Raw genomic sequence first — 13032 nt, 5'->3', positions numbered from 1 at the left:
AGATGTCCATGTCTTTCTTTCCTCAGTCGAAAAGAAATTTAGGTTTTTGATGAAAACATTCCAGGATTTTTCTCCATATAATGGACTTCAATGGGAACCGGATGGTTCAAGGTCCGAAAGATAGTGTTAATAACAGTTTCAGATGCAGCTTCAAATGTCTTTAAACGATATCAGACGATGAATAAGGGTCTTATCATGCGAAACGATCGGTTATTTCAAAGCTTATTTCGAAAATGTAACTTTTCTAAGGACAAATGCTAGCCTTTCTCCATTCTGTGAGGCGCGTTTGCAACGTCACGTATTACGTAATTACGTTCAAAAGGTCACGGGCGACGTAGCCAGAACTACAGAGTCAGAGTGTTTACAAGTTGAACGCATAGGTTGAACGTGAAAACTAACTAAACGCTTAGGGCTTTGCTTAGGTCTATTTTTATTACCACAAAAAATGTACGATTAATCGTCAAAATGATCTACCAATTACTTGATTACCAGAAAGATTGTTAATGACGGCCCTTGTATTAAGACATCTTGATGCCCTCTTGGAAGTTTGTTGAGAACCACTGGTCAACCGCATGTAAAACAATAGAAAATCAGCAGAGTGGAATGCAGAAATGTGTTCTGTGTGATCTGGCCCGGTTTAGTGGCGTAAGTTTGAATTGAACATGTTTTGTGTTGTCAGGAGACCCAGGAGTACACTAAGACAGTGGTGCGGTACTGTCTGGAAACTCTTCAGATGTGGTTTGATGCCATTGGGTTTGTAGATGAGGTACCGGTTTGATGCTTAAACTCTCAGATTAAATGTCTTCATGAATGTGGAATTGGTGAGAAACCTTTCTCTCTCTGTCACAGCCTTCCCTCAACCAGCTGACCTTTCATTTACCTCTCCATCGATACTACGCCATGTTCCTCAGCAAGGTGAGCTTGGAGCCCAGTCCGACACACTCAGAACCTGTTAACCTTAAGTTGCTGTATGAATTAGTCTTGTTGAACAAACTGGTTGAGTGAATAATTGAATGACTCGCTGATAAAGACAGTCACTTGTTGCCTACTATTTACAAAACAATGTAACACGGATAAGCGGAGAATGAAAAACAGTAAAAAATGTGAACTTGTATATCAGTTAGGGGTGTAACGGTACATGTATTCGTATTGAACCGTTTCGGTTCGAGGCTTCCGGTTCGGTACGCATACAAACCGAACGATTGCTTGGACCATTTTTCCTGCCGGCAAAATTCGTGCTGACGCGGCCAACACAACGTTGTGCAACATCAAATGACAAGCGTAATGAAAGCAGAACGAAACTGCTCGTTATGTGCTTCACGGATCGTTTATCAGTTCGGACCAGCAACATCTGTGCAGCGCGAGCCGATCTCGATCAAGCAACACTGTTACCACACAGCGCTAAGAGATCCGGTAAAAAAAACATTTGAATTCGCCACTGAGGTAATAACATCGCTGCGAGATCTAGTGAGAAGCGTTCACATTTCTCCGTTATTAACCGTAGATCTCCATTAGATCAAACAGCGCTGTCATGGAAACCAGGAGAAACATTGTGCCGTGAATGAACTAGTAATACTTTCGTCCACAGAACAGCAACATTCACCAGTTTGGCTGGAATGGTGAAATGCTTTCAAGTACTTTACACATCTTTTTCCAGCACTTCAAAATTCAAACATTATATAAATAAATGTATATTTAAAAGTTATTTTTAATGTGATGACCAAAACATTATTTGTTCATCCTTCAAAGATGACCCCCATTTATAAACCTGAAAGTTTCAAGATCTAGGAAAACTCACACTTATTTAAAAATATTTTTTCTTTAAACAAATAGGAAATTTCTCTGGCATTTCTTTCTTTTTGGTGTTTCGAAAACGTACCGAACCGTGACTTTAAAACCGAGGTACGTACCGAACCGTGATTTTTGTGTACCGTTACACCCCTAATATATAACTTCTATGTTAAATGTAAATTAACTGGGGTCACACAAATCCTGGCCAGCTTTTCCCCAATTAGAACTGTGGTAAAATGTGGAGGTATTTTAATACAATATTATACTGATATGGTCAACAGTTAGTAATAATAATAGTGCACTTGACATATCAAAATATTGAAATACATTTTTTTTTCACTCCATCAAGTATGAAGGTTTAACGAAGAACCTCATATGGATATGTTGGTTGGGATGAAGGGTTCCCCTAAAATGGGGCACTGTTTATATTCGATTTACTGACATGAAGAAATTTGGTGGCTTTCTTCTTCATGCAAATATGAATTAATTGAAGAGTATCTAATGTATTTAGAAACACTGATACGGTCAAAAGTTAAAACCCTCCAGAGCTGCTCCAGATCAGTTCTAGTAACAGGTCTGTTTCAAATCTTTATTTTATGTGCATTATTATGAACGGATCCATTTTTGGTGTTTTGCAGGGAGTAAAGTGTCAAGGTTTGGATTTGGACAGTTTGCTTCCGGATCAGGAGATGCTGATGAAGATCATGGTTCACCCTCTGCAGATACAGGTAATACATGATGGAGATTAATTAAAATATTAAGATTAGAACAAACAAACTGAGAAGAAACGCATGATTTTGTGTGTTTGACGTAATGGCTCACAAAAATTAAAATGATGTCAGATTTATTTATCCTCATGTCACAAATTATACAAACTCTTATGCTTTCATATATTATATTCTAAAACTGTTGGATCAGGGCTGAAACTACTAAAAGTATGACGTAAAATAACGCATATGACTCATCCGGTATTATTCGAGTCATATGATACTGTACTGTATGTTGAGACATCGTCTTAGGAACTAGTTTGACCATTGGTTTTACTTTTTAGGCCAACCTACTTTATGTAACTGTCATACTGTAAAATTATGACCAGTTCTAATGAAAAAAAAAAAAAATAGATGACTAACTTGTAAGACTAGTATTAGCAGTTTATGCACTCTTCCACAGATGAATGTAAGTTATTCACTGAAAGTCCTCCCACCACCACAGTTCCTTAATCTCTTATGCTTGGATACATTCAAACATAACATGCAAAACCGTTGGATCTTGTTACTGTGTATTCAAATGTCATTTTAATTGAACACAAACAAGTCACATGTACTTCTTTTATGATAACATTACAGTCTTTTTTTTGATAAGCTATGCCCATCTAATATAGTTCTTTTGTTTGGTCTTCATTTTGTCCATTAGTGTGTTAATACTACCGAAGCAGAGGACAGCGTGTTGTGTAATGTTGCAGCCGTTTGTCATAAATCTTGACCGATGTCTCGTGTTTCACTTCTGGCGTGTGACTTAATGTCAAGTGATAGCGTTATGGCGCTATGATGATAATTCTACAGTGTGTGATAAGTAGATGGTATCCATAAGTGGATCTGTGTTTGTGTGTGTTTGTGCAGGCTAGCCTGTCAGAGATCCATAGTAACATGTGGGTGAGAAATGGGCTGCAGATTAAAGGTCAGGCCATGACCTATGTCCAGTCTCACTTCTGTAACTCTATGATTGACCCGGACATCTACCTCCTGCAGGTAACACACGCCGACACCCCTCGCTCACTACCTCACGCTTCTGGACTTGAAGTATGAGTTCATTCAAGGTCCAAAATTCTTTGTCATTTTGGTTTGTTTTGCAGGCAGACAACCGTTTTGTTTTGCAGACCGACACAACTGTTTTGTTTGGTTTTGCAGAAAGACGGAACTGTTTTGTTTAGTTTTGCAGACAGACTCAACTGTTTTGTTTGTCTACAAAACCAAACAACAGTTGTGTCTGTCTGCAAAACCAAACAAAACAGTTGTGTCTGTCTGCAAAACACAATGGTTGTGCGTCTACGAAACAAAAACAAAACAAAAAAAACAGTTGAGTCTGTCTGCAAAACCAAACAAAACAGTTGAGTGTCTACAAAACCAAGTATGTTTTCATGTCTGTTTTGTTTGGTTTTCCAGACAGACTCAACTGTTTTGTTTGGTTTTCCAGACAGACTCAACTGTTTTGTTTGGTTTTGCAGGCAGACTCAACTGTTTTGTTTAGACAGACTCAACTGTTTTGTTTGGGTTTTGCAGACAGACACAACTGTTTTGTTTAGACAAACTCAACTGTTTTGTTTGGTTTTCCAGACAGACTCAACTGTTTTGTTTGATTTTGCAGGCAGACTCAACTGTTTTGTTTAAACAAAACAGTTGAGTCGGTCTTCAAACCCCAAACAAAACAGTTCAGTCTGTCTAAACAAAACAGTTGAGTCTGCCTGCAAAACCAAACAAAACAGTTGAGTCCGTCTGCAAAACCAAACAAAACAGTTGAGTATGTCTGCAAAACCAAACAAAACAGTTGAGTCTGTCTGGAAAACCAAACAAAACAGTTGAGTCTGTCTAAACAAAACAGTTGAGTCGGTCTGCAAACCCCAAACAAAACAGTTCAGTCTGTCTAGACAGACTGAACTGTTTTGTTTGGTTTTCCAGACAGACTGAACTGTTTTGTTTGGTTTTGCAGACATACTCAACTGTTTTGTTTGGTTTTGCAGACGGACTCAACTGTTTTGTTTGGTTTTGCAGGCAGACTCAACTGTTTTGTTTGGTTTTGTTGATGCTTAACTGTTTTGTTTGGTTTTGCAGACCGACTCAACTGTTTTGTTTGGTTTTGCAGACAGACACAACTGTTTTGTTTGGTTTTGCAGACCGACTCAACTGTTTTGTTTGGTTTTGCAGACCGACTCAACTGTTTTGTTTGATTTTGCAGACAGACACAACTGTTTTGTTTGGTTTTGCAGACCGACTCAACTGTTTTGTTTGGTTTTGCAGAATACCCAACTGTTTTATTTGGTTTTGCAGGCAGACTCAACTGTTTTGTTTGGTTTTGCAGACCGACTCAACTGTTATGTTTGGTTTTGCAGACCGACTCAACTGTTTTGTTTGGTTTTGCAGACCGACTCAACTGTTTTGTTTGGTTTTGCAGGCAGACTCAACTGTTTTGTTTGGTTTTGTTGACACTTAACTGTTTTGTTGGGTTTTGTAGACGCACACTGGTTTTGTTTGGTTTTGCAGACGGACACAGACGTTTGGTTTTGCAGACAGACACAATGGTTTTATTTAACTGTTTTGTTTGGTTTTGCAGACCGACTCAACTGTGTTGTTTGGTTTTGCAGACAGACACAACTGTTTTGTTTGGTTTTGCAGACCGACTCAACTGTTTTGTTTGGTTTTGCAGACCGACTCAACTGTTTTGTTTGATTTTGCAGACAGACACAACTGTTTTGTTTGGTTTTGCAGACCGACTCAACTGTTTTGTTTGGTTTTGCAGAATACCCAACTGTTTTATTTGGTTTTGCAGGCAGTCTCAACTGTTTTGTTTGGTTTTGCAGACCGACTCAACTGTTTTGTTTGGTTTTGCAGACCGACTCAACTGTTTTGTTTGGTTTTGCAGACAGACACAACTGTTTTGTTTGGTTTTGCAGACCGACTCAACTGTTTTGTTTGGTTTTGCAGACCGACTCAACTGTTTTGTTTGGTTTTGCAGACAGACGCAACTGTTTTGTTTGGTTTTGCAGACCGACTCAACTGTTTTGTTTGGTTTTGCAGACCGACTCAACTGTTTTGTTTGGTTTTGCAGACAGACGCAACTGTTTTGTTTGGTTTTGCAGACCGACTCAACTGTTTTGTTTGGTTTTGCAGACCGACTCAACTGTTTTGTTTGGTTTTGCAGGCAGACTCAACTGTTTTGTTTGGTTTTGTTGACACTTAACTGTTTTGTTGGGTTTTGTAGACGCACAACGGTTTTGTTTGGTTTTGCAGACGGACACAGACGTTTGGTTTTGCAGACAGACACAATGGTTTTGTTTGGTTTTGCAGACCGACACACCTGTTTTGTTTGGTTTTGCAGACCGACTCAACTGTTTTGTTTGGTTTTGCAGACAGACACAACTGTTTTGTTTGGTTTTGCAGACCGACTCAACTGTTTTGTTTGGTTTTGCAGACAGACGCAACTGTTTTGTTTGGTTTTGCAGACCGACTCAACTGTTTTGTTTGGTTTTGCAGACCGACTCAACTGTTTTGTTTGGTTTTGCAGGCAGACTCAACTGTTTTGTTTGGTTTTGTTGACACTTAACTGTTTTGTTGGGTTTTGTAGACGCACAACGGTTTTGTTTGGTTTTGCAGACGGACACAGACGTTTGGTTTTGCAGACAGACACAATGGTTTTGTTTGGTTTTGCAGACCGACACACCTGTTTTGTTTGGTTTTGCAGACCGACTCAACTGTTTTGTTTGGTTTTGCAGACCGACTCAACTGTTTTGTTTGGTTTTGCAGACCGACTCAACTGTTTTGTTTGGTTTTGCAGACCGACTCAACTGTTTGGTTTTGTAGACACTCTACTGTTTTGTTTGGTTTTGCAGACAGACTCAACTCTTGAAAACAGACACAAAACAGTTGTCTGTCTGCAAAACCAGATTTAGATTCAAAATACAACACATTTTTCTTTAGAAGACAAGACAGTGTGATTTGAATCGCATACATCGTTCAGTGAGGGTCAGGCAGTCGTTAAAGTCCGTTTTTAACCATGTATTTTGTGCAGTTCTTCCTAAATGTGCTGGCTATCTTAGCCCATTGCCATTCATATTTAGCACTTTGTTAATAGACCCTGCATGTTTCCTCCTGAGGCTATTGTAATATATATTTGTCTTCAGGTGTGTGCGTCTAGACTGGATCCAGATTACTTCATTTCCTCAGTGTTTGAGAGGTACGTCAACGTTTGTGTATTCACACAGATTGTTTCCAGCCACAGTTGTTTAGAGATGGCTCCTGAAAGCTTTGTGTTTCTGTCAGGTTTAAGGTGGTGGACTTGCTGACGATGGCGTCTCAACATCAGAACGCAGTGCTGGACTCGGAGCAGGAGAGACCCATGCTGGAGGGAGCGCTCACCTTCCTGGTCATACTGAGCAGTCTCCGAATACACCTGGGTACATGTCATCTCTTTTTCAATAATACTGACAGTTTGAAGCTCAACACGATTAAATAGCTAACATACACCAGATCTAGCGTTAGTTGGAATGTGTTACTTCTAATTGGTGAATCTACGGCTACACTCATACAGCTTCAGTGTGGATGGTAATGGTGTGCATTGACGTCACTTTCCCGTCAGGACACGCCCACTCAGTCGGACCGAGTGGCAAAACGTCCTGCAATGTGACTGGATTTAATAGGGAAACTGCGGAAACTGTAAAACAAACGTTTGTCCGCTTAAATGAAATGCAGTTGGGTTTGACTGTGATCCTTACATCTTACCAAAGAACCAGTGGTCCATGAACTTTGGCATGTGGCTAGGAATCGGGGTTTCCTGATATTTGTACATGATTTCATGGCCGGGGAAATCAAAGCCTATGAATGCTTTATCTGCTAGTCAACATTATAAATACAATAGGTAGATGGAAATCTGGATGATCACTATATTTTGTCATATTCCCCATTTATAATTGTTAAAGCACTAAGCCAGGCATTATGTGTGTAACCACAGCGACTCCCGCCTACTGTGAAGTCATGTGTATACTCTCTATACAATTACCCTGTTTTAGAGTAATGAATATGGTTTCATTCACACAGTTTGGTTATAAATACGAGTACCATGTTCTTTAACTCAAGTGGTCCAATGGAGGTTGCCTGACTATGTTTAATTTCACTCCCAAAAAATGTAACCTCCATATATTTATATTGCAAAACCACATCTTTTTTTTAAAGATTTAAAAAATTTGATGTGCAGTTTGTGATGCAATTAGATTAATGAATCGCCACATTGTGCAATTATTTGGATTTAAAATTGTATTGCTCGACAGCCTTGACTAATAATAATAATAATTGATTGTTTTAAATTGCAATACCATAAGATAATCACTCAAAAAAAAAAAAAAAAAATGTTCAAGCAAACAACTATATTTGGACCATTTCTGTGATGGACATGCACATTTTGAAAGCTGTGGTTATTGCATGCATGTGGATTGTGTATTTTTCCCTCGTGGGTTTCCAGAGATTCACAAGAGATGGAGATATGAACTCAATTAATTAATTCTGTCTTTGTGTCTCTCTGTAGGAATGTCTGATGATGAGATCTTGAGAGCGGAGATGGTGTCTCAGTTGTGTATGAATGATCGTACGCACAGTTCCCTGCTAGATCTGGTATCCTTTCACCATGAAAACACATTGTGCTCGCAGGAAGTACGGCAAGCACTCTGCTTTGATTGAGCTTTTGCTAGTTTTAGAACAAATTGTGATGTTCTTGAGAATCATTTTTATTTATAATTTAAAAAAGCATAAAGGAAACATGATCAGAATATTCACAACTGTATATTAATCACACATTTTGTTCAATGTTAAATTTGTCCAGCACTTATCCCATTATTGACCTCTGTGGACTTTATAACTTGAATATTTTGGTCATATTAGTTGAGTTTTGATGGTTGTCCTTGACTGCAGTCGTAGATCCCGGAGAATCCGAACCCTAAGAGCGGTGTGGTGCCGGGCAGCTGTAGTTTTGAGGAGATGCTTTCTGCTGTAGCTGATTTTAAAGCCCCGGTGTTTGAGCCTGGAGGATCAATGCAACAGGGCATGTACACGCCAAAAGGTGACACAACTTATCATATCGCCATTAACAGTCAAAACCAACAATTATTTAGACACCTTCAACATTTCTCACATTATCAGTTCATTCGCTATTAATAAAATATGCAACACATGACATCATGACTTTTGCGTAAACATACACGCCACTTTCAAGTCAAGTTATTGAGCTATCCGCGTGTATCTACGCCGTTAAATGTCTGAGCGAAACGAAGCAAAAAGTAGATCTACATCTGGGGAGCGATATTTTTTTTTTTTTTCTTTATCCTAGGATGGTAGGGAAAGACTCATAAATGCTATTAACCCCAGGGACGGGTAGGTTTAGGGACGGGGTTGGGGTAGGTCATATATTTATATATACAGAAATGTAATGTAGTCAACGGCGTTCATAAACGCGCTGAAAAGCGATTATGCGTGTCGCTAGCATGCCAAAAATGGAAATATGATTTGGCGTGTCATACACCATTTCTTGAGATCAGTCTGAAATATGTAAAGAACTCGGTTATAAAATCAGTTGATTTATTCACTGGTTTTTGACATCTTTCTGTTAGACCGTCTCACAAATGAACTAGGTTGAATATCTGTCAGCTGTTAAATTTAAATATAATACCAATTTAGGTCAACCAATTACCAAGCGACGCTTAATTTTGTTCACTGTGTTGTAAAAAGGTCGCATTAGCAAATTAAAGTAAAACATTTCAGTCTGAATAAGTTTTGGTCCCACAATTTTATAAATTTTACTAATAGCCACTGTATGAAGGATTTTTTGGGTATATTATGTCAAAGTTTACTTTTTGATATCCTCACTACATAAATTAATTATAGTGTCCTGCACCCACTAGTAAAAAAATATATAAAAAAAATTATATTTATATATATATATATATATATATATATATATATTATATTATATCCCCCATAAATACATTGCATTGGGATGCTGTGTGTGTGTACCTCTGTGAACCTCCAGATGGCAATGTGACTACATGATTGTAGTGTTTAGCACTTTTCTCTGCATTAGGACAAAAGCATCTGCTCTCTAGTATAGATTTGTTTTTTTTTTCGTTTGCAGGATATGACTTTACATATTTATGTATATTTAAAATGAATCTGTAATTGAGTTTTATTAGTGTGCTGTGCTTTAACTAATGACATGTGGTCAACAGGAGTACACTAAATATCAGGATTTTTTCTTTGTCGATTCATTCATTCTAGAAGTGGAAGCATTTTAACAATGAATTTCTTCTGGCGTTCTGCTCTTTTCTGAAATATAATGATCGTTTGGATTATATTGTCATTTAAGTTTATTGCTCATCTCTCTTTACATGGTGGCAGACGGAGGCTCCTTTTTCAGAACTCACACCCAACATTCATTTTCTGTGTTTGTGTTTTCCAGCGGAAGTCTGGGAGAAAGAGTTTGACCCTATAATGGTGATTCTACGCACCGTGTACCGCAGAGACGTGCAGTCGGCCATGGATCGATACACAGCATTGTGAGTCTCTGAAATCCTCCAGACACTTTATCACTTACACACTCAACATCTGCTGGTTCATTTCATTTTCCTTCCGTTAAGGTACAGTCTGTAAACGCATGCAAATGCGGCACCGTTTATACAACGCGTATGCTTTCTGAAATCTTCGTCAGCACAGACTTTTCCTGTTCCTAGATAAGGCATAGCTTAGTCCTAAAGAACGGAATCAGACGCATATAGTTGCTTGATACAGTAATGTTGGGAAACAAACATAGAGTCTGAGGTGAAACCTCACTGAGATGGCCATTGATCATCCTGAAGCCAAACAATTCCTCACACATGGAGCCTTAAATTGCTCGATTTTGTGCGCTGTTGACCTTGTGTTTGAGGGTCGCTGTGTGATGGAACAGGACAAGGAGTGACCCTGAACATCTGAGGAAGGTGTTTGTGGAGGGACGTACACCTGAAATAGGGTTTCCCAATTCGAGTCATGTCACGGAGAAACTCGATTTTCAAAAATGTTTGTTCAAAATGTTGCTGCTTTTTTTTTTTTTTTTTTTTTTAAACTTAGAGAAAAATGCATAAAAAAGAAAAATGCATAAAGTTATAATAAAACAGGGTTTTATTCCCGTTAAACACGAAGTGTATCAAGGCTATGTTTACACGGAAATGATTCTGAAGAGAAAACGCAAAAGTGGTGTTTAGGGCTGGGCGATAAAACGATAACGATAATTATCGCGATATAATTTTCCTCGATAAAACGATATCAAGAGGTCGATAAATGTTCGATAATATTTATGCGTCAAAAAAGCGGAACGAAACTCATTTAAACCGCGTGCGCGCCACACGGAGCATTTATCCGCTCGGCTCAAAGTCCAAACGGCAGTGCATTGAGCGGAGCGCGAGCTCTGATCGTTTTGCTCACGAGATCCAGTGAGAAGCACTTGAGTTCAGCGAAGAACACAAATGTCAAGTTTAAACCAGTTTAAAGGCAGATTAAACACCGCTGACAAAAAGGAGAAACACTGCGTGCAACGATACAGTCAGAATCTGAATTGATACTGAATCCATTTAGCCTACCATGGATTTACTGTAAGGTTAGCCTGGTAATATTAACTGCACCATGAAATGTGGGATATACATATTGAATTGTATAATATTATTAATGTTGACAATGTATTATGACTAATGGAATATAAGTACAGTATTTAATAATGTATTTAGCTTTCAGGCTATAGTTTTTCATTTAAAAAAATACAGAAAACAAAGTTATGTCATGATAGTGAGGAGCTAAGTTATAGTAGGCTATACCTGGTTTTATCTGTGGTTATCATGATCTAAATGCATGATACTGATTGACCAATGGTTAATTTGAATGCAACTCAAACAGTCAGAATATTACTTTTTACCAAATAAAAATGTGGTTGTTACATAAGAAAAAAAAGGAAAAAAAAAAACAGATGTTACTGTTTTTGTTAGTGAACATAAATTTAAAGAGTAGTTTAAAAACACAATTAACACTCTGGTTTATACAACTTTGTTGCAAAAATCTGCCTTTTAACTTGAAAAAAATAAATATTTGACATATATCGTGATAATTATCGATATCGACTGATATAAAAAAAATTATCGTGATAATTTTTTTTGGCCATATCGCCCAGCCCTAGTGGTGTTGCTTTATCACTTTTTATTTTGCGTTTAGACGAGCGTTTTGGATGGGAAATCCGCGTGCATATGGTGACGCAAAAGTGTGTAAAATTCATTGTAGTGTGCACTCCAGGCGGCTAGGTGGCGATGTGATGCACTGCCACACAACAACACCAAGCAGTCCTTCCAGAAAAACGCGTTTTTTAGTGATTGTTGCGGGCAAAAATCCTTGATTACGCGGCCCGTTTTCTTTAAAAATGCGATGGAATATGCGGGATATTTATGCAGTTTTATGCGATGAACTTGCAAAAACTGCGGTTTGAAAAAGACAAAAAAAGTGATTTCCCCCAACACCCTGTTCTCACTAGGCTACTACCTTAATGTAAAGAGTCATTTCTTTTTACTTCCTTTGATAAGCAAGCATACTACATCATAGAAAGTGCTGGGAATATTTAATTTGTCATCTTGTTTTATTTCAGACTGTAACGAGTGTAAATAAGGTGTGGCCCCTTTAAGAGCTGCGCGCTCCCTGTTGAACTGTCGAACACCCCATGTGTGCGGGTAATTTCTGTTTGATGCTACTTCCTTTATCTTATTTTGTTTATTAAGTAACGTTGTGACGGTAGAACGTGTTACAGACAAATGGCTGCTCTTGTGTGAAGCAAACGCAACATTTTTCAACTTTCTGCTAAGATATATGTGGCTTTTTTGCAACGAAAATGCGAGGATTATAAAATCATGCAAACCCCGCATATTTTGCACGGAAATCGGCAATTTATGCGGCATATTTGAAAAAAATGCGGCCCCCGCATAAATAAGCGGACTTTGGCTGATTTTGTGTTGAATTCAGCGATCGCATAATCGCGTTTTTCTGGAGGGACTGACCAAGTCCGCGCGCCTGCATTCAACTTTCACTGTCAAGCAGACTTTTGCGTTTTTACCGTTTACACAGGAACGCGGCGGTGGAGCGTTTTTAAGATTTCCACTCTGCAGGGTGGTTTCACTTTTTAAAAGCCCCAAAAACACTGTCGCCGTGTAAACGAAAGGCACCTCCGATAAAATATTTTTACGTTTTCACCCGCGAGCGTTCTCGTGTAAACAGTGCCCAAATCAACATATGGATTATGAGAGATTCCTCACAGAGGAGAAACTTCCTGAGCATGTTTGTTATATAAAAAAAGATGTAAAATTTCCCTTGAGCACACTTTTTTTTTTAAACGGCTTCATAAACTTTTCTTTTCAAAAACACATACCATTATTTCTGTTACAAACATTCAGATTATCACAGTAGTACTGGTATAAAA

The 13032-nt window shown here is 38.4% G+C and overlaps 1 protein-coding gene across 2 annotated transcripts in view; it reads left to right on the top strand.

Moving 5' to 3' along the window:
* The window catches only part of ubr3 (ubiquitin protein ligase E3 component n-recognin 3), a 153953-nt gene that overhangs the window by 22915 nt on the left and 118006 nt on the right, over positions 1 to 13032 (top strand). For both annotated transcript variants that reach the window (XM_089132997.1, XM_089132996.1), the window contains exons 11-19: positions 680 to 766; positions 850 to 915; positions 2430 to 2519; positions 3411 to 3539; positions 6686 to 6738; positions 6825 to 6958; positions 8083 to 8168; positions 8472 to 8613; positions 10006 to 10102. In XM_089132997.1, the coding sequence (XP_088989123.1) occupies positions 680 to 766; positions 850 to 915; positions 2430 to 2519; positions 3411 to 3539; positions 6686 to 6738; positions 6825 to 6958; positions 8083 to 8168; positions 8472 to 8613; positions 10006 to 10102 (884 nt within the window). The remainder of the gene's footprint in view (positions 1 to 679; positions 767 to 849; positions 916 to 2429; positions 2520 to 3410; positions 3540 to 6685; positions 6739 to 6824; positions 6959 to 8082; positions 8169 to 8471; positions 8614 to 10005; positions 10103 to 13032) is intronic.

The sequence above is a fragment of the Pimephales promelas genome, chromosome 7, assembly GCF_988280905.1.
Source record: "Pimephales promelas chromosome 7, fPimPro1.hap1.1, whole genome shotgun sequence".
Lineage (NCBI taxonomy): Eukaryota > Metazoa > Chordata > Actinopteri > Cypriniformes > Leuciscidae > Pimephales > Pimephales promelas.
Note: the sequence above shows the minus strand (reverse complement) of the source record. Positions and strands in the feature narration are given on the sequence as shown.